Source organism: Aquarana catesbeiana, linkage group LG06, assembly GCF_042186555.1.
Source record: "Aquarana catesbeiana isolate 2022-GZ linkage group LG06, ASM4218655v1, whole genome shotgun sequence".
In the NCBI taxonomy this organism is placed as follows: Eukaryota; Metazoa; Chordata; class Amphibia; order Anura; family Ranidae; genus Aquarana; species Aquarana catesbeiana.
Genome location: NC_133329.1, coordinates 36,071,280 through 36,093,488, shown reverse-complemented (window position 1 = coordinate 36,093,488; position 22,209 = coordinate 36,071,280). Strand labels below are relative to the sequence as shown.

The 22,209-nt window shown below is 42.9% G+C and overlaps 2 protein-coding genes across 4 annotated transcripts in view; both read left to right on the top strand.

Annotated features, from left to right (window-relative positions):
* The window catches only part of LOC141148310 (guanylate-binding protein 1-like), a 1,084,899-nt gene that overhangs the window by 481,623 nt on the left and 581,067 nt on the right, over positions 1–22,209 (top strand). The gene's annotated exons all lie outside the window — the stretch shown is intronic.
* On the top strand, positions 696–17,608 carry LOC141148304 (perforin-1-like). 3 transcript variants are annotated; one of them, XM_073635603.1, is made up of 4 exons: positions 696–766; positions 5,994–6,556; positions 6,916–7,282; positions 10,474–17,608. In XM_073635603.1, exons 2-4 carry the CDS (start codon positions 6,006–6,008, stop codon positions 11,200–11,202), a joined length of 1,647 nt encoding a protein of 548 aa, XP_073491704.1. In that variant the 5' UTR covers positions 696–766; positions 5,994–6,005; the 3' UTR covers positions 11,203–17,608. The 3 variants fall into 3 exon arrangements, with proteins under 3 accessions (XP_073491704.1, XP_073491703.1, XP_073491705.1); XM_073635602.1 differs by lacking the exon at positions 696–766 and adding an exon at positions 4,941–5,068; XM_073635604.1 differs by lacking the exon at positions 696–766 and adding an exon at positions 5,151–5,274.

The window sequence follows — 22,209 nt, the reverse complement described above, 5'->3', positions numbered from 1 at the left end:
TTTATGTTATTTTCAGTCAGTTAGCCTCGGTTCACACTGGCGTCTCGTTCTGTGCAATGGAACTGTTCTAATCAGAGCGACGCAAGTCGCTCCAACTTAGAAAAAGGTTCCTGTATGACTTTGGGGGCGACTTGCATTGACTTCTATACAGAAGTCGTTTTGCAAGTCACTGCTGAATCGTGTCCTGGGTCGCCTGAGGCAGTCGCGCTGTAAGTCGTGCTGCCTCAGTGTGAACTGACCCTTAGTCTGTTATTAGGTATCTTTTTTTTTTTTTACAAATAAAAATCTCCATACATACAGAATAAGAACAGATACTGAGAATTACACCCGAAATACAGGACAAGAGAAGTAGTACTGTGCAGAGTCCATACATACAGAATAAGAACAGATACTGAGAATTACACCCAACATACAGGACAAGAGAAGTGGTACTGTGCAGAGTCCATACATACAGAATAAGAACAGATACTGAGAATTACTCTCAACTTACAGGACACACATGCAGAATTAGAAGAATTAGAACAGTTTGTGACAAGTCATTTTTAGACACCCTGGCTGGGTGTTGGAGGTTTTGGGTGTAGATCTGTGGTGGGTTTTCTCAGCTGGACTGCCGGATGATTTGTTCCTTATTTCAGAAGATGAGAAAATGTGCCCCTCCCCCCCCCCCCTCCAACACACACATATAAAACATCCAGACTCCTCCACTGTCAGTGTGTTCAGCACTGAGATCACATCAGAGAACTGACATCCAGACCCTCCACTTTGGGTAAGTCCACCTGTCCTCCTATTGACACCATTTAGTGACCATTAGGGATGGGGTTCAGTTTGGGTCCACCATGGGTTTGAGGTGGATCCTGCCTGTTCAAGTTCCATTGTCCCCGCAGAGTAATGATGTAATTCAGCCGCTTGCATTCCTTGTAACCATAATGCACTGCATGGGATAAAAAACTATGGCCAGCAGGCTTATACGGGCCAATAATGGGGGTTCTGTTATGTACCAGCTCCCCTTTCACAAGAAAAGGGAGCACAGAGCCACCATAGTGTATCAGAAGCTGTTGTATAGAAAGCACCGGCAAATTACATAGGGGCAGATTAGGGTCATCTAGGAAACTGTACTTTAATTCTGATTGCTGCCAACCAACCTATTTACTGCCCTTCGTATCCCTTACTATTGGAGGCCCATTTGTCCTATATTTTTTATGTTGATTTGAGGTCAGCAGTCACTTTTACACTGTTTTGTGGTGGTTTCATTTCTATTGGACTATATTTTGATTTTTATTGTATGTCATCTTTGAATGGTATTGTTTTTGCACATATAATTACAAAAATGATTGCCTTGTTATTATCATGAATACATCTCTATATTCACACATATAAACATGACACATAAGGGAAGACAGACTCAGAGAGTAGTTTTCAAGTGGACTTATATTTCAAATTCTTATCGTGTAAATTTCCTCTCCTGCTTTCTATCACACATTAAAATAAACAAAACTCATTAAACCCTCAAACCCCCCCCCCCCCCCCATTCTCCAATCCCTCAAAAAGTGAACTATAAACATATGTATTACTTATATTTCTATCAATTAATTTATTCCAATCTTAATGACACTTTTCTAATTATATTACAGTGCCCATATTAGACTACATTTCTATAAGGAGGACTTTTAAAGTGAGATAAAGACGGCTCCTGTCTTTCTAGAGATAAAGCAAAGGGTCCAAGGCAGTTCCTCACTCTCCCAAGAGAACCCCTTACCCAGCATTTCTCAACTTTTTTTTAATCACAAAGGAACCCATAAAATAATTTTCAGGTCTTAGGGAACCCCTGCTAAAACCAATTTATTGGGGAGGTCAGTAGGGAAAAAAAAGCCTCTTACATTCCTCTTATTACTGCCGGCCAGTGGGAAGGATGCCCCCTTATAGTGGTGCTCAGAATGTCACCTTTGTAGACAGCTAAAAAAGATCATTGGTTTCATGTAGCTGGTTCTGCCAAGTGACATTGGCCCCATAACTTTGCAGACACCATCAAATGGGTCATTCAGCCACAGCTCAAAGAACCCCAAACAAACTCTGGAGGAACCCTAGAGTTCTACAAAACCTTGGGTGAGAATTACTGCCATAACCTCTTCTCCCAAAGATGAACTTTATCTTTTCCACCTGGCCTTATATTCTCACTTCTATGCACATAGAAGCACAAATCTGTGAAGGCATCTCAATGGAGGTACATTTAAAAGCCCTGATTTTTGTCTTCACCCCCAATGGATGGTCTCTTGTTTCACATAGAATGATAATGGGATGTTACCTCTGAGGGTTGTTATTATGTGATGTATATCTTTTGAGTCCACCAATTAGAGTAATTAAAACTTTATAAAACTTATCACAAGTATCTCTATGAATATTAACCAAGTCATCCAAAAGACAAATCTGGTCTACTTCCACTAACCACGCCATAATTGATTTATCTGTCCTACAAAATTGAAGTATTATTTCTTTAAGCCGGCCTTAGACGGTTTGAATCCCGACCTTCGTCGGTTCAAATCTTGACCATAGATGGTTTGAATCTTGGCCAGTTCAGCAGGACCGGACAAGATTTAAACCTTGTATGGGCAGGCTGATTGTACCATCAATCAACTTGGGTACAACCAGCATGTCAGATTTTTCATGTTATTATAGCGGCTATAGCAGCTAGCAGTAATCACCATGTAACCTCCAGGCCAGGTGGTGGAAGGAAACAATATCGTATCATCTATGGCTGTCCTTAGCTGCATTCAACATGTGTTGTATCATGGAGCTTCTATATTTCTTTCTCAAACATGTTGCATCATGAAAGAGAGACATTGCAGAGGGTCTAAATGGATTGCAACTCCACCAATGTATAGAGACATTTCCGCAATTTTCCTCCATTCCTCCATTATTCTTGTATAATTGAGCATTTGTATTATATATGAGTGTGTTCCCGTCACACTGCATCCTTGATACATAATTCCACTTCGCTCAATCATCCAGGGTTCCTCCTGAGGTTCCTGGACCTGTAGCTGATTTTCCTCTTATTTAAAGGTGCCTTCATAGTTCTGGAACCAACACCACTTGGCAGAGCCAGCTGGAAGAAACCAATGGTCTATTTAGCTTTATATAAAGGTATCACCCTAACCACCACTGTAAGGGGGACATACTTTCCACGTGCTACCAGAGGGAGTTTAATTTCAAGGGTTCCTGTGGGGTAACTGTTGTAAAAGCTGACCTAGCTAATAGTTTAAAATTAATTTCCTTTACTTTTGAGTCTACGCACACTGTATATATTAATCCTAATATTTTACACTTTTTAACTTCTGTTACTGTCTGATCCAAATTTTGTTCCCATTTAGACCAATAATTAGGATTTCTAGATTCCAAAAAAAATATAACAATCTGTAGATATAGCAGATGGAATATTTAGGGGTATACCCAAAATCCAGAAGCCATTCCTTCAGATTTAATTTTTTGACTGAACTAGGTGATTTTGTTAAGTTCCTCCTGAAATGTTGTAATTACCTATATTTCCATACATCCAGGCAAAAGGGTGTCCCATTTTGCTCTCAGTTCCTGTAAGGAATACATCTCCCTGCCCTTTTATTATGTCCTTTAATCTCAAGCTATTTTCTGTAGTCCACATAACCGCTTGACATCCGGAAGATTTTACCCCTTCATGACCAGGCCATTACTTGCTATTCAGCACTGCGCTACTTTAACTGGTAATTGCTCAGTCATGCAACACTGTACACAAATGATATTTATATTATTTTTTTCCCATAAATAGAGATAACTTTTGGTGGTATTTGATCATCACTGTGTTTTTTATTTTTTGCGCTATAAATGACAAAAGTAAAAAAAAAGAGAAAAAAAACAATGGTTTTTACTTTTTTGCTATAAAACATATCCAATAAAAAAATGTTTTAATTTTTTTTTCAAACATTTATGCCAAAATGTATTCTTCTACATGTCTTTGATAAAAACAAAAATCCCAATAAGTGTATAGTAATTGGTTTGCGCTAACGTTAGAGTGTCTAAAAATTATGATAGATGTGTGTGTGTGTGTGTGTGTGTGTGTATGTATGTATGTATGTATGTATGTATGTATGTATGTATGTAGATAGATAGATAGATAGATAGAGATATATATATATATATATCTCTATCTATCTATCTATCTCTCTAGAAATCGCGCCTGTAAAGCACCTGAAAAACGCCTCTCATGTCACCCCAATGTGAAAGCTCGAGTGCTTTCACACTGGAGCGGTGCACTTGAAGAACATTAGAAAAAAGTCCTGTGAGCAGTGCTGCCAAAAAGCCTGACAAGCGCTTCGACAGCGCCAAAACATGGGTACTTTTAACCCTTTATTCGGTCGCTGGCAGGGGTTAAAAGCTCTCCACTAGCAGCCGAAAAGCTCCGCTAAAACTAGTAGCGCTTTACCGTTAACGCAGAGCGACCACAGTGTGAAAGGGATCTTATAGCAGGACTGTGTTAGTGCTGCAAGCAGTCTGGTGTGGTATTTGTGGTATTTTCAGCATTCACACGTTGGAATGGCAGCAAAAATAGTCTGTAAATATTCTTTGCCCCATTCGCACATAATGAATTTACATGTATTTTCAATGGAGGAACAGCTAGAGTAGCTCTGTTCCCTTGCAATGTCCTCAGGAGTCACCCTTTAGTGCATTCTCCAGGGATCAGACTACACAGGAATGTGCTGATACTGCCTGTGCCTACATGCACTGACAGTTGAGATTACTACATAAAAAAAAATAAACCTTGAGAGGGCACCACCCGTCCAAAAATTACTGAGGACATAGATTTTTCAGCATCAGCTGCACAGATGAATAAATAGGAAGCACTCTGAGGCTTCCTATTCCACTCTCTCTCTCTCTCTCTCTCTCTCTGCTGACAGCTCCGTCCAGGCCCCTGGACGGAGCTGTCAGCAGAGAGAGAGAGAGAGAGAGATTGTGGCATACACTGCACCGCACGCTATACCTTACGGACGGCCTGTTTCTGTCTATGCTTGTATGGGATGGTGCACCTACGCACCCACTGCATGTGAGTACCCCTATGAGGGGAGAGTTTCTGTTCACAATAAAAGATCCTTCATTATCTTACAATATTGCGCTATGGAGTTTCCTTTTTTCTTGCATATAATATCATGACTGGGAGCATTGGAGGTCTACAAAGTTGATTCCTTTGAGCACAGGAGTTGCTCCAAAGCGTGTTTGACAGAGTTTAATTACTGTGTCACACACTGTAAGGTGAGCGCATATGCTTTTGGGGGATCACGGAAAGACACTAAGGCATGCTTTATGGTACACTTTTGGAGGAACAAGATGGATGAGCTTCACTATTATGGACACTATTTTTGAGCACTTTATATTTATATTTCTTTGGATGTGCACCTTTGTACTATAAGGATTTTTATGAAAATTTCACTCCTGATTTGGCACTTATATTGTGGATTTTAGATTGCACTTCGCACTTTTAGTATTACAAGGTTGAATCACCAAGAGATATTTCTGATTTGTTATTGATCAGCTTAAGTGCAATTTTTAATTTTTAATTTAAAAAAATTTTTTAATTTTTTATTTTTTGCATTACTTTACCTACTTAACATTCACTGTAATCACTTATTAGATATTTGAATTCTAGCGCAGACACATTTGTATTTCTTTAATATTAATAGCAGGGAGGAGGAGCTTTTATGATTGATATATGTTCCAATTTGAGTGAAGGCCAGAGCAATGCAATAAGCTATCTTCCTGTTTTCTCTCTGTGGAGATGCTTCTCCATATATTACTTCAAGGAAACTGTTAGGGAATGGTAGCCGTATTACTAGTTTACAGTGGATCTTTGAAAGGAATATTCAGGAATATAAAAGAGAAAAAAAACTATAAAATAATTATGTATAGTAAATCATAAAGAGCATATCAATGGGGAATCTAACTTTGGTCTTGTTTTTATCTGTTTTCTACAGGGTTCATTTTCAATGCAACTGAATATGTGGCTCATCTTGGTTCTTCTAAGCTTTGCCACCTCTACCTCCTGCCAAACTCACCCCCCACTCACCTACGCCTGCCAATCTGCCAAGAAACCAAAATGTGATAAACTCCATTTTGTCCCCGGGCACAATCTTCTTGGTCAAGGCTTTGATATTGTGACCATGAAGCAGACCAGGGCTCACCTAATAGATCTCCATACATTTTCTACAAAGAACAACACCTGCACTATCTGTAGCAACCCATATATGAACAAAATATGGCAAAAGCTTCCCCTTGCAATGGTGGACTGGAGTCCCCAGGCATTCTGCTCTCGGAAGATCAGCAGTGAGGTCTACCGATCTTCTGCATCACTGGCTGAGGAATCTGCATCTGATGTGAAGAATGACTGGAAAGCTGGTCTAGAGATCAGCCACAATGGGGTGACTGGCAACCTGGTAATGGCTGGTTCTCATTCCGAAGTAGCACAGTTTGGTAAGAGTAAGACCAGCACAGACCGTTACAGCTTCATCAAGCACCATCTGAGCTGTGTCTATTACAGGTATGTCTTTGAATGTAACATATATTTTCATTATTAAACGGGTAAAATTTATGACAAAAAGTTCCTCCTTTCGCTGCTTTAAAAGACCTGTTTACCAGTTGCAAAATAATTTTGCTTCCAATAAAACAGATTTTGCTAATTTGATCAGTATCGCAATATACTAATATATTGAGTCAGTAACTCAACTGCCCCAGTACCTATTAAAGCAGGTATGGCAGAGTTGAAAAAACTCTGTGGGCATCATCCAAAATGCTATCTCTGTACAAAGCAAAAGGATACTCCTGATACAAGTATTAAAATGATTGGAAAAATGTGTTTGTGTTTTTTTTCTTGAAGCTCTAAATTTGTCCCTTTACCAGCTTCCGACTTTCAGACCTTTTTCCACTGAGCAAAGATCTAAAACGGGCCTTGGGGTCTCTGCCGCCGACTTATGATGCCAGCACTAAAGCTCACTACAGACGTATAATTAGCATCTACGGCACTCATTATATCAACCAAGCAGATGTAGGAGGCAAAGTGCTAGAGGTCAACGCCATCAAGACCTGTCAAGTCACCATGGATGGCATGTCCATGGACGAGCTGAAGGATTGTCTTAGCATGGAGGCCTCAGTTTCTGTCCTTGGGAAAGGTGAAGCAAATGCAAAAGCTAGCGCCTGCAAGGAACTAAGCCAAAAATCCAACAGTGGGGAGAATTTCCATCAGACGTTCAATGAGAAGAGTTGGGAGGTGAGTTGTACAACAGGAATAAGTATAGTTGGGAGATATACAGTGGGGACGGAAAGTATTCAGACCCCCTTAAGTTTTTCACTCTTTGTTATATTGCAGCCATTTGCTAAAATCATTTAAGTTCATTTTTTTTCCTCATTATTGTACACACAGCATCCCATATTGACAGAAAAACACAGAATTGTTGACATTTTTGCAGATTTATTAAAAAAGAAAAACTGAAATATCACATGGTCCTAAGTATTCAGACCCTTTGCTCAGTATTTAGTAGAAGCATCCTTTTGATCTAATACAGCCATGAGTCTTTTTTGGGAAAGATGCAACAAGTTTTTCACACCTGGATTTTGGGATCCTCTGCCATTCCTCCTTGCAGATCCTCTCCAGTTCTGTCAGGTTGGATGGTAAACGTTGGTGGACAGCCATTTTTAGGTCTCTCCAGAGATGCTCAATTGGGTTTAAGTCAGGGCTCTGGCTGGGCCATTCAAGAACAGTCACAGAGTTGTTGTGAAGCCACTCCTTCGTTATTTTAGCTGTGTGCTTAGGGTCATTGTCTTGTTGGAAGGTAAACCTATGGCCCAGTCTGAGGTCCTGAGCACTCTGGAGAAGGTTTTCGTCCAGGATATCCCTGTACTTGGCCACATTCATCTTATCCTCGATTGCAACCAGTCGTCCTGTCCCTGCAGCTGAAAAACGCCCCCACAGCATGATGCTGCCACCACCATGCTTCATTGTTGGGACTGTATTGGACAGGTGATGAGCAGTGCCTGGTTTTCTCCACACATACCGCTTAGAAGTAAGGCCAAAAAGTTCTATCTTGGTCTCATCAGACCAGAGAATCTTATTTCTCACCATCTTGGAGTCCTTCAGATGTTTTTTTTAGCAAATTCTATGCGGGCTTTCATGTGTCTTGCACTGAGAAGAGGTTTTCGTCGGGCCACTCTGCCATAAGGCCCTGCCTGTTAGATGACTACAGTGATGGTTGACTTTCTACAACTTTCTCCCATCTCCCGACTGCATCTCTGGAGCACAGCCACAGTGATCTTTGGGTTCTTCTTTACCTCTCTCACCAAGGCTCTTCTCCCCCGATAGCTCAGTTTGGCCGGATGTCCAGCTCTAGGAAGGGTTCTGGTCATCCCAAACGTCTTCCATTTAAGGATTATGGAGGCCACTGTGCTCTTAGGAACCTTAAGTGCAGCAGAAATTTTTTTGTAACCTTGGCCAGATCTGTGCCTTGCCACAATTCTGTCTCTGAGCTCTTCAGGCAGTTCCTTTGACCTCATGATTCTCATTTGCTCTGACATGCACTGTGAGCTGTAAGGTCTTATATAGACAGGTGTGTGGCTTTCCTAATCAAGTCCAATCAGTATAATCAAACACAGCTGGACTCAAATGAAGGCGTAGAACCATCTCAAGGATGATCAGAAGAAATGGACAGCACCTGAGTTAAATATATGAGTGTCACAGCAAAGGGTCTGAATACTTAGGACCATGTGATATTTCAGTTTTTCTTTTTTAATAAATCTGCAAAAATGTCAACAATTCTGTATTTTTCTGTCAATATGGGGTGCTGTGTGTACATTAATGAGGAAAAAAATGAACTTAAATGATTCTAGCAAATGGCTGCAATATAACAAAGAGTGAAAAATTTAAGGGAGTCTGAATCCTTTCTGTCCCCACTGTATATATTATATATATATTGTTTTTTCATATGTTTATGATACATATTATTAGGGCTGGATCTATACTTCTTGCCCCATGTGTCAATTTCTTCAACTGGCTAGGCTTAGTATCACACTAAAAGATGAGATGTCATAGACACACAAGATTGTGGAGAATAAAGCAGGCAGTGTGCCAACTTTATTTCAGTACACCTAGAACAAAGATCCAGAGGAGAAGGACAAATTGTCACTTATTTTCCTAGCAGTTCACTTCTAGGTATACAGAGCCAGAGTGGGGGAACTGTAAGTACATAGTGTTGTCAAATATAGGGGTGATGACATAATTTTTATTGTAAAATTAATTCTCGGCAGCAACAAAGTTCTTTGCCAGAGAAATAGCATTTATTGGATCCCAGAACAGATGACAGAGTGTTTGCATATAATACAATGAACAGCAGCCTTTAGAGTCCCATTCAAAATACATAGTCCTTTTATGTCATAGCAAGCATAGAGACACTACACCATTAGGGATGAGCCCGATGTTCGAGTTACGTTCGACTCGAACATCGGGTGTTCGCCTGTTTGCCGAATAGCGAACAATTTGGGGTGTTTGCGGCAAATTCAAAAGCCGCGGTACACCCTCTAAAAGTCTATGGGAGAAATCAAAAGTGCTAATTTTAAAGGCTTATATGCAAGTTATTGTCATAAAAAGTGTTTGGGGACCCAGGTCCTGCCCCAGGGGACATGGATCAATGCAAAAAAAAGTTTTAAAAATATCAGTTTTTTTGGGAGCAGTGATTTTTATAATGCTTAAAGTGAAACCATAAAAATGAAATATTCCTTTAACTATCGTACCTGGGGGGTGTCTATAGTACGCCTGTAAAGTGGCGCATGTTTTCCGTGTTTAGAACAGTCTGAGAGCAAAATGACATTTCTAAAGGGAAAAAAAGGCATTTAAAACTACTCGCAGATATAATGAATTGTCAGTCCCGGCGATATAGTTAAAGAAGTAATTGAAAAAAATGGCATGGGATGCCCCCAGTCCATTACTAGTCCCTTTGGGTCTGGTATGAATATTAAGGGGAACCCCAAACCAAAATTGAAAAAAAAAAAATTGCTTGGGGGTCCCCCAAATTCCATACCAGGCCCTTCAGGTCCCCTCTCAAGTCTAGTCAGACAAATCTGCATTTTACAATCCCTTGTAGATAACCTCCTTTGACATATTTCATTGGATAACCATCCACAAACAGGTCAGCCCACAAGTGCCAAGGTAAGGCATCTGCCTCTTGCATAAAATAAACATAGTTAAGAGTCATTACGCTACCATTTCGATGTGTAAAATGCAGCTATATTAAATACAATATATTTAAATGTGCAGAATATCCTACAAAAATCTGCCTAAACATAGTAGAATATTTCACCAATGAAGCAACAATTGCTCCGACAGGGGGGGCAGAACCCTGAAACTCTTATACACGGGATACATGAGAATGTCTTACAATAAGCAAAATAATGTTTCTTTGTGAATTTTAGGTAAGAGGAGGGAAGATCAAATTTGAGCAGCTGTCCTTTGATGTAAAGAACGCAGATGCAGGCGTTTTCAAGACCTGGATGGAAAGCCTAAAGACTGACCCAGATATCATATCCTACTCTCTGGAGCCCATCCACAATCTGGTTGAGGTCAACAGACCTCAGAGACAAAGCCTACAGAAAGCCATCAGTGGGTACATCTTGGAGAAAGCATTGCATAAAAGCTGCTCTTGCCCGTCAGGTTCCCAGCAGAGTAGTGGTAAAGAGTGCAACTGCGTTTGTCCTACTGGTGGAGGCCAAAAAGTAAACTGTTGCCCCGCAAAAAGGGGATTTTCCAAAGTAGTGGTCACTGTACAATGTGCCTCAGACCTTTGGGGTGACTACGGCTCGAGGACTGATGCCTATGTAAAAATAAGTGCTGGACCGGGTCCCCAACCGGGTTCTGCTCGGACAGAGACCATATGGAACAATGATAATCCAAAATGGAACAAACGGTTTGATCTCGGAGTTTTAGAACTCAGTCCAGGATTTAGCTTGAAGGTGGAGGTTTGGGATGAGGATAATAAATATGATGATGACCTGCTTGGAAAATGTGAAAAACCAGTCAGCAGTGGTGTAAAGGACGAGGTTTGTTACCTTGAACATGGTAGTGTGACTTTTACAGTGAGTGTACAATGCCTCCCTCACCTGACTGGGCCCCTTTGTAAGGACTATTCTCCTTCCACCAGTTAGACATGTGTTCTATAGTCTATCCACTTACTTTAAGAAGAGCTCCAAACTCCAAAAACACTTTACATAGTTCATGTGGGCCAAGCTGACCCAAACTAACTATGTCCCTCACTAACCTGTGAGGCCACTGGATGTGCGGTATAAACTGAATGTAACTGCGGCTACACACAGCATATCGCACTGTGTTCTGGGTGCGAGCCGAGACTTCTGGCGGGCTGATGATGTCACAACCTCTGACTCAGCTGTTTAGAGGAAGCTTTGTATCCATTGATAGAATACTTGGCTTGCTCTGAGAGCTGCTGCTGTAGACTGATCTGTGTTATAGGTATGAGACAGAGAGTCTTGGCTCACACCCGGAACACAGTGCGGTATGCTCTATGTGGCCTCAGCTACATACAGTTTTTACAGTTTTTACCACACATCCAGTGGCCTCACAGGTTAGTGAAGGACATTTGCTTATTTGATGCAAACAATGTTTGGAAAGTGTTTTGAAAGATGGAGCTCTTCTTTAAAGCTGATATCCAGCTTTCAGCGATGTTTAAATAGTTCATTTGGACCAAGCTTGTCCAACTGAAATATTCCCTTTTACTAACAGAGGAAGCTGCTGGAAGCGCTGTATAAACTGAAGGCAGACTCCGTTACATCAGTGCCAGATTTATTAGGGGTAAAAAGGGGCAACTGCCCCGGGCCCCTTTGAAAGAAAGGGTCCACCTCTATACAAAGTACTCGCATATCAAAGCGAGTTTTCCCATTGAAGTCAATGGAAAGGAAAATAATTTGTCCCGCATTGACATCGATGGGATGTAATACCGCATGCGGCCAGAGGCGGGGGGCACCTTAGAGCCTTGGAAATGGCAAAAAGGCCTGAGCACACTTCAGCTGACCTCGGCAAACCTCGGAAAGACTCCGTTCACAAGCCGAACTGTCCTCGGGCCTTTCTGTGCATTTCCGAACGCCGACGATCGTCGCTGTTCGGCTCCGGCGCCCCCCACCTCAGACCAAAAGCGGTACTGCACACTGCTTTTGGCCTGAATCCTGCTAGTTTTGCGGGACAACACTCGCAAACTGAGTTAGGATTTTTAGAAAAACAGTGCTCGTTTTGCGAAACGCTCGTTAACCATGTTACTTGCAAACCGAGGTTCCACTGTATATTAAAAATGTATTTCTTTTATTAAAATAATCTTGGGAAGTAATATTTTGACATCATCTGTAAAAGTTTTTCCTCTGGAGTGGAAATTTTGTATCATTTTTAAAAGAAATATTTGGTAGCTCAAGCAAACCACACCTAGAGTTTTCACACTCTTAACCACTTGCCGCCATATCACGTACCTGTACGTCATTGGCTTCAAGTGGTTGTACCGGACGGCTCTCTGGTAATAACGACCAATGCAGCTGTTATTACAGCCGCTCACCCGAGCTCTCCCATCCCACCAGGAGACCCGAGCACCCAGCCAGCATGTCCGCTGGCTGGCCGGAGAACCAAACAAAGCCGGCAAACCGGCTTTGATCGGGTCTCAGATATAGTTACCCGGAAGCGACGTCACTTCCGGTTTACTCAGGAGCAAACGGCGCCAGTTTTTAAAAATCTAAATTATTCAAAAACACAGATCTTGAATGCTTTCAAGTGCAGAGGAGGGGTTTGGGGTCTTTTAGATCCCAGACCTCTCCATAAAAAGTACCTGTCACTGACTTTTACTGTCACAAGGGATGTTTACATTCCTTGTGACAGCAATAAAAGTGATAAAAAAATAATAATTAAAGTGACAGTGTTAAAAAAAATAAATAAATAAGAAATCATTTTTTTTTAAAAAAGGCCCATCCCTCCGTGTTTGCGCGCCAATGTGAACGCATACACAAGTCAGGACCAAAAAATTAAAACAGTGTCCAAACCACATATGTAAGGTATCACTGCGATCGTTAGAATAATTCTAGCATTAGGCCTCCTCTGTAGCGCTAAACAGAATTTTTTTTTTAAAGCTTCACCTGTGGAGATTTTTAAGTACCATAGTTTTGTCAACATTCTACAAGTGTGCACAATTTTAAAGTATGACATGTTAGGTATCTATTTATTCGGCGTAACATCATCTTTCACATTTCTCAAAAAAAATTGTGCTTAACCACTTCCCGCCCGCCCTATAGCGGATTGACGTCCGGGAAGTGGTTCTGTTATCCTGACTGGACATCATATGACGTCCAGCAGGATAACATGCCGCAGCGCGCCCCCGGGGGCGCGCATCGCGGCGATCGGTGGAGCGGCGTGTCAGTCTGACACACCGCTACACTGATCTTGGTAAAGAGCCTCCGGCGGAGGCTCTTTACCACGTGATCAGCCGTGTCCAATCACGGCTGATCACGCTGTCAATAGGAAGAGCCGTTGATCGGCTCTTCCTCACTCGCGTCTGACAGACGCGAGTAGAGGAGAGCCGATCGGCGGCTCTCCTGGCGGGGGGGCTGTGCTGATTGTTTATCAGCGCAGCCCCCCCGCAGATCACCACACTGGACCACCAGGGATCGCCACTAGGACCACCAGGGAAGGGGCAACATGTGGATGGCCAGGTATGTACCCCATGGCCATCCACATGTGCCCAGTGTGCCAAATCTGTGCCAATCAGTGCCCACAAATGGGCACTGATTGGCACCATTATGTTGCAGTGATGCCCAGCAATGCCACCCTTAGGGGCATCACTGCAAACAAGCAGTGCCGTCAGTGCCACCCATCAGTGTCCATTCATGCCCATCTGTGCCAACTATCAGTGCCACCCATAAGTAACCATCAATGCCACCTATGAGTGCCCATCAGTGCCGCCTATAAGTGCCCATCTGTGCCACCTATAAGTGCCCATCAGTGCCGCATACCAGTGCCACCTATCAGTGCCCATCAGTGCTGCCTATCAGTGCCCATCAGTGCCGCCTATCAGTGCCCATCATCAGTGCCCATCAGTGCCCATCATCAGTGCCCATCAGTGCCACCTCATTGGTGCCACCTCATCGGTGCCCGTCAGTGCCCGTCAGTGCAGCCATATCAGTGCCCGTCATTGAAGAAGAAAACGTACTTATTTGCAAAAAAGTTTTAACAGAAACAAAAACACTTTTTTTCAAAATTTTCGGTCTTTTTTTATTTGTTGCGCAAAAAATAAAAACTGCAGAGGTGATCAAATACCACCAAAAGAAAGCTCTATTTGTGGGAACAAAATGATAAAAAATTTGTTTGGGTACAGTGTAGCATGACCGCGCAATCGTCATTCAAATTACGACAGCGCTGAAAGCTGAAAATTGGTCTGGGCGGGAAGGTGTCTAAGTGCCTGGTATTGAAGTGGTTAAAAGACCGCTGAGCAAATACAGTGTGATATAAAATATCTCTGGGGGTTCTAAGTAATTTTCTAGCAAAAAATACTGATTTTAACTTGTAAGCAACAAATGTCAGAAAAAGGCCTGGTCTTGAAGTGGTTAAGGAAGGTAGCCTATGACTGCGTGTGTGTGTGTCTGAATGCGGGACCTCAGAATGACGTTGTTTTATGCATTTTGAAAATGTGTGACTGTCATTGAGAATGTAAACCAACTCTGTGTATTAGGGGCCCCCCGAACCTGAAGGGCCTCGGGCCCCACAAGGTCTAAATCTGGCACAGAATTACATACAGTATATAGCGCATTTTGACAGTGGGATGGGAACTTTTTGTCCCATTCTCAGAACAAAACGGAGTCAGGCTGAGAACTGCTTAGCCATTCACAGGGACCAGTGGCAGTCCATCCATAAGGGGCATAGGGGCACTGCCCCCCCAATCCATGTGCCCGGTCCTGAGACATGATTGGCCAGGGAGTCTTAGGATTCCTGTTCGGCCGGGAGGAGAAGCCCCGGCTCTTCCCTCGCCTGGAGCGAGGAGCAGCAGCCCTACCCCTCGTCCTCGATCCTCATCATCTTCTAAGGTAAGGCCGCCTTCCCGTCCATAGAGCACCTGCTGCTACTGACAGGGACTTTTCCATGAATGAATACAAAGCTTTTATTCGTTGGCTAAGGCAGGGATGCGGGCGGATGATGTCAGGATCTCCAACTCAGCCAATCAGAGGAAGCTTTGTCTTCATTTATAGAATAGAAAGCTACTTCTGAATGACTGAGCAGCTGTCACACTGTAAATATAGGCGTAACACATTCCAAAAGGTTTTAAAGGCTAAGTTCAACGTAAAAAAAATAAAAATATATTAAATGTACATATTTTGTAGGTATTATTTTTCCCCCCAGAGGCCTGTATTGCACCCACAATCTGTACAATGCAGTTTCAGTGTCAGGCTCCTGGAGACACAGCCTACAACTCTCTGCATGGACCTCGGCATGGGTGTAGCATAAGGGGTTGCAGGGGTCACAATCACAACCCCACCACTAGCTCCAGGGGGCCCCTGCAGCCTTTCCTGTCATATTATCATATCCACCACAAAGTCCAGCTCCAATCTGCCCTAGGGCCCCACAGCCACGCTCCAGTACTGGGCTTCTACTTTGTCTTCCACAGTCCACACCTCTCCAATCTCATTGGCTGGGGAGAAGCTGTGAGGCATTTCCTGAATGGAGAGGAGCATGGGGTGATAACAGCCCAGGATGGGGAAGTGTTTGTGCTGAGTGCTGGCAACATTGAATGGTAACCGTGCTTAGCGAGACAAGAGGAGGAGAGGGCCGTCCTATAGTCACGATGGGACCGAGGTAAGACACCGCTCAGTGTCTCCTAGCCACCAGCTGGGATTCTCTGTGACCCGGGGATGTCCGTTTACCCCACCTCCCTGACAACTGGGGAAAAGACACACACCTCCAGGAGGTGACCTTCCCCCAACACCTGCCATCACTGACAGAGAAACCTTCAGAAATTGCTAAAACAAATCCCTTAAAACCTCCTGAGGAGGCCCCTGAAGGGCTGCAGGCTCCAGATTTTGTGTCACATGGCTTTGCTCTCCCAGATCTAAGTTGCATCCCCCCAAAGCCCCCTGACCACCCCCTCTGCCCTGGATACTATGCCCGGCTGCTGACTTCCTTTCCCATTACAGCACTCTATACTGTTCCTCCTATGCAGGGCTGAAATCACAATCCTTTACAACACAGCCAGTTAGACACGATCTGCACAGGGTGTATCTGCCTACTGCAACTACACTGCCTTTCCGACCAGAGAATTTCACAGGTCAGAAGGGCAACATAAAAGCCAGATATACCCTGTGAAGACTGACTGACTGTGTGTAAAGGAATGTGATTTCAGCCCTGTGTAGTGTGGGGGGCTGTATACAGTGCTGGGATGGGAAAGGAGCTCTGCCAAGTGACCTGCCAGGGGTCCCTGTCCTCTGATTCTCCAGCGGTGATCCCTGTCCTCTGATTCTCCAGCGGTGATCCCTGTCCTATGATTCTCCAGCGGTGATCCCTGTCCTCTGATTCTCCAGCGGTGATCCCTGTCCTCTGATTCTCCAGCGGTGATCCCTGTCCTCTGATTCTCCAGCGGTGATCCCTGTCCTCTGATTCTCCAGCGGTGATCCCTGTCCTCTGATTCTCCAGCGGTGATCCCTGTCTTCTGATGTAAAGAGGAACTCTGGGATCTCAAAACTCTTAAGCCACTTTCAGTATCTTGCCATGCGGTGGATGTATCTGCACGTACGGTGAAAGTGGTGGGTGGTTATGGGGGGGCCCAGGTCACCTTTTGCAGCGGGGCCCACATGCTTCAAGCTACGCCTCTGGACCTCAGTACGGGCAGACAGTTACTGAGCTGCAAGAAGAATCAATGGACTACGAGGGTGCTGATCAGTGCGTTTGTTGTCCATTGAGACAAATCCACCTGCCGCAGTGGAAGATGGGACTTTTAGTTTATTCATTTACAGATCTCTGTGAACAAATGACATGACTGTGTGTATTGTTGCCACATTTCTCATTTAAGTCCATCTGAAACCCAGACACAATATTCAAACAGGAATGTGGCTCAGGACAGAACTAGACAGGAGGGTAAGGGGGCTCTATGTGCTCCGCATTAATATTCTCTTTGGCGTTCCCAAAAGTTTCCCAGGTCTGTTACAATCCTATAGTATATACTAAAAAAAATTACTGTGCGCTGCTAAAGTGTTTGGGTTTAGTTTGAAGAAAAAGTGGCAACCCTAACTGTGTGGGTGGAGCCCCCCACCGATTTTAACTGCGACAGCGGCTGCGGGCGGAAGAACCCCCATATACTGTCACAGGGAAAGGGGTTCTGGGGGCTGATGATTACAAACATGTTGCACCCTAAATAAGTTGGTAAAGGTGACCCTTTAACTTATTAAAAGTGAGGTAGTTATCATTTTCAGCACATTTTCAGCAATAAAAGGATTTACTGACCATCTGAACCATTCACTGTAATTTATTTTTTGTTCCAACCGTAGGGCCCTTTTTATCTGCATTGTGATTTTTTTTTTGGGGGGGGGGGGGGGGCTTTATATACATTTTAGCTTTGCCATTGTATAGTTTGTTCTTTTTTAAAGCTGAACTCCAGGCAATACCGTATATACTCGAGTATGAGCCGACCCGAATATAAGCTGAGGCACCTAATTTTACTACAAAAAACTGGGAAACTTATTGACTCGAGTATAAGCCTAGGGTGAGAAATGTGCAACTACTGTAAGTGGAAAAGAGGGTCAACAATGCTCATTTGCAGCCTCACTATGCCCATTTGCAGCCATAGGTCTCCCAAACTTCAAACTCAGTAGTTAAGGGTTCCTAGATGCCCCCTAGCTACAGCCAAAATTTGGGGTCTCTGGACCCAAAATGTCCCGAAATTACATTGCTGCAGGTGGACATAGTTGACCAAATTTTGGGCGCCGTATCTTGGGGCCACTTGGTGCTAGGAACCCCAAGTTTGGTGTGCAAACCCAGTGGAACTAGCACTACAACATATACAAAGCTGGGGTTCCTAGCACCAAGTGGCCCAGAGATACGGGGCCCCAAAGGCAGTTTGGAAAATGTCATTCTCTGCTGCAGAAAAGTGTTTGACTCGAGCATAAGCCGAGGGGGGCATTTTCAGCAGATGTTTTACCCCCCCCCCCCAAATTTTTTGTAGTTCTGTAGCTAGTTCAAGTAGCTAGTTAACACCACTTAGTTAACAAATACAGTAGTTTTCTCTCTCTGCCTCCAACTTGCAGGCTGCATAAAAAAAAGGAAACATCAGCAAACTGATGTGATCCCACCCCAAACTCGCTCATCCATGTCCTTATGGACCTTGCTTTGTGCACTGGTGGGCAGTCATGTTGGAACAGGAATGGGCCATCCCCAAACTGTTCCCACAAAGTATGGTTCCCATGCAGTGGTGTCTTCTCTCTCTATTTCAAACTGGATAGAAAAAGGAAAAGCAGCAGACCCAAAGGGTCATCACTCCACTCATTCTGCTCTCTCCGATCAGTAAATTCATTAACAGCACATTTGCATGCAGCAACCTGATTGGCTCCCAGTCCTGCTCCCCCCTTTGCTAGTCTGTCATGTGATGCTGTGCAGGGGATGGAAGGAGACAGATACCAAGTAGTAATTTAAATACTCTGGCTGCATTTAATTCATTAATTGCCTTTGTGTCTCTTATACAGTACCTGCCTGGAGTTTTGCTTTAAAGAAATGGAGAGCGGTTTGGTATATAAATGTATGTTGGTGTTTTTTTTTTTTTCATTATTTAGACAGCTATTAATAAAACTTTTGATATGAATATTTTGTAGGTGGAACTTTAGTCTCACTTTCATATGTTGACTTGTTTATCCTTATCTGCTTTGCTAACATTTATACACACAAAGAAAATAAATCAGAGAAGTTGAAGTAGAACTGTGGCCAGGCTATGGACATTAACAACTTGCGGTCCACCCACCGTAGTTATATTGGAGCAGGGCGGCTGCTCTGTGCCAGATAGAGATAGAGATAGCCTGAAGGTAAATAGATGCTGTGCTCTCTGTTTATTACATGTTTGTTTTTAAAACTAGGATTTTGTATCATGAAATTCAAATTTTATAATGAAAAGTCCTCCATTAAATCTGAAGCTATCAATGTATCTGAACACCAGACACATGTGGACATACATGAAGATTCTTTAAAAGATCGTCATTTCTCTTTCTTGCTTTGCCAATGAAAATAATTTGCTAAAAAAAAACAACAAAAAAACAAAATGCTATTTTACCAAGCTCAGTGGCTCAAGCAAACGTTTATACACACAAAACAAATAAATCGGAGCAGTTGAAGTAGAACTGTAGCCAGGCTATGGACATTACATTGTTTACATATGCTAACAAGCAGTATAATGCTTTAAAACGAGCCCTTACTGACCTCTCTAGTTGCAGGCATTATGGAGTAATTCATCTTCAAAGGTCTGAGCAAAAATACTTTCACTTTCATTTTCACTAGATTATTTTAAATTATTATTATTATTGGAAGCACAATTTTTCGAATTCCCTCCCGCTTCCTCCCCCAGAAGTGAGTTTCCATCCTTCTTTGTAATGTGAACACAAAGCAGGCACACAGGAAGAGGGGGGGAGAGCAGAGTGCTGATATCTAACTCAAACAACGTCACTAGATCTCTTGTGAAATTTGCAGATAAATTACCCCACAGCGTCTGCAGCTGCAGAGGTTAGTGGAACTTAAATATCCCCAAATCACCTTCAATCTGCTGCAGTTCTTCCTGCTGTGTTTGTAAAAATTCAGAACTGGTCGGTGTTTATAGTAATAGAGTATTTGTACATGAGATAGCTGTGCTTGGTTCAAAGCAATCATAAGGTATGGAACAACTCTGATTGGCTCTGTACATTGTGATCGTGTCCAGAGCTGTCCAATGATTACTTGCTGGTCCTGGCCAGCAAGGCCAGTTTTGTAAAACTTTATTACAGAAAACAGCATGGACCTCTCCAGTGTTTTAGTATACAGCGGTATTGAGGTGGTAAAAAGCTTATTTATTGCTTGTTAGAAATATGTTAATAATGATACACTATATTACTATAAGTATTGGGACGCCGGCCTTTACACGCACATGAACTTTAACCACTTCAGCCCCGGACCATTTGGCTGCCCAAAGACCAGAGCACTTTTTGCGATTCGGCACTGCGTTGCTTTAACTGACAATTGCGTGGTCATGCGACGTGGCTCCCAAACAAAATTGACGTCCTTTTTTTCCCACAAATTTCTTTTGGTTATATTTGATTGCCTCTGCGGTTTTTATTTTTTGCGCTATAAATAAATAGAGACAATTTTGAAAAAAAAAGCAATATTTTTTACTTTTCGCTATAATAAATAACCCCAAAAAATATATAAAATTGTTTTTTTTCCCTCAGTTTAGACCGATACATATTCTTCTACAAATTTTAGGTAAAAAAAAAAATCACAATAAGCGTTTATTGATTGATTTGCACAAAAGTTATAGCGTCTACAAAATAGGGGATAGTTTTATGGCGTTTTTATTATTATTTTTTTTTTTTACTAGTAATGGTGACGATCAGCAATTTTTATCGGGACTGCAACATTATGGCGGACAGATCGGACACTTTTGATGCCATTTTGGGACCATCGTCATTTATACAGATATCAGTGCTACAAAAATGCATTGATTACTGTGTAAATGTGACTGGCAGTGAAGGGGTTAACCAGTAGGGGGCACTGAAGGGGTTAAGTGTGTCCTAGGGATGTGTTCTAACTGGGGGGGATGGGCTACATGTGACACGACACTGATCACCGCTCCCCATTACAGGGAGCGGTGATTAGTGTCCTGTCACTAGGCAGAACGGGGAAATGCTTGTTTACATCAGCATTTCCTCCTTATTCCTCTCCATGAGACGATCGCGGGACTCCCGGCGGACATCGAGTCCGCGGGACCCACGGTCGAACTCACGGAGCTCGAGGCAGGTGCACGCTCACCCACAATGCCGCATCCTAAAGGGGAAGTACCTGTACACTCATATGCCCAGCCGAGCCATTGTGTCAACGTATATCGTCGCGCACTGGTCGGCAAGCGGTTAATGGCATCCCAGTCTTAGTTTGAACGCTTTAATATTGAGTTGGCCCACCCTTTGCAGCTATAACTGCTTCAACTCTTCTGGGAAGGCCGTCCACAAGGTTTAGCAGTGTGTCTATGGGAATGTTTGAACATTCTTGCAGAAGCACATTTGTGAGGTCAGGCACTAATGTGGCCTGGATCGCAGTCTCTGCATTGAGTGCAGGCCAGTCAACTTCCTCCACCCCAAACTCGCTCATCCATGTCTTTATGGACCTTGCTTTGTGAACTGGTGTACAGTAATGTTGGAACCGAAAGGGGCCATCCCCAAACTGTTCCCACAAAGTTGGGAGCATGAAATTGTCTAAAATGTCTTGGTATGCTGACGCCTTAAGAGTTCCCTTCACTGGAACAAAGGGGCCAAGCCCAACACCTGAAAAACAACCCCACATCATAATCCCCCCTCCACTAAATGATTTAGACCAGTGCACAAAGCAAGGTCCTTTAAGATATGGATGAGCGAGTTTTGTGTGAAGGAACTTGACTGGTCTGCACAGAGTCCTGACCTCAACCTGATAGAATGCCTTTGGGATGAATTAGAGCGGAGACTGCGAGCCAGGCCTTCTCATCCAATATCAGTGCCTGACCTCACAAATTTGCTTCTGGAAGAATGGTCAAACATTCCCATAGATACACTCCTAAACCTTGTGGACAGCCTTCCCAGGAGAGTTGAAGCTGGTATAGCTGCAAAGGGTGGGCCAACTCAATATTAAACCCTACGGACTAAGACTGGATGTCATTAAAGTTCATGTGCGTGTAAAGGCAGGCGTCCCAATACTTTTAGTAATATAGTGTATAATTATTAACATATTTCTAACAAGCAATAAATAAGCTTTTTACTTTACTTTTAGTACTATATTGTGTAGGTTAATAATTATATGTCCTGTTCTGTAGAGATAGGCTATGCAGAGTTTTAGTCAGAGAGAGAGTCTGAAGGTAAACAGCTGCTGTGCTCTCTCTTTAGTGCTTTGTGACATCACCCTGTATTAAATGTTTATTTGTAGAA

Bases quoted from the DNA above. Each gene is read 5' to 3' on its own strand.
- LOC141148304 (XM_073635602.1), top strand. From the start codon at position 5,030: ATGCTTGTATGGGATGGTGCACCTACGCACCCACTGCAT. The intron at 5,069-5,993 runs GTGAGTACCCCT...TGTTTTCTACAG, and splicing joins CACCTACGCACCCACTGCAT to GGTTCATTTTCAATGCAACT. The intron at 7,283-10,473 runs GTGAGTTGTACA...TGTGAATTTTAG, and splicing joins TCAATGAGAAGAGTTGGGAG to GTAAGAGGAGGGAAGATCAA.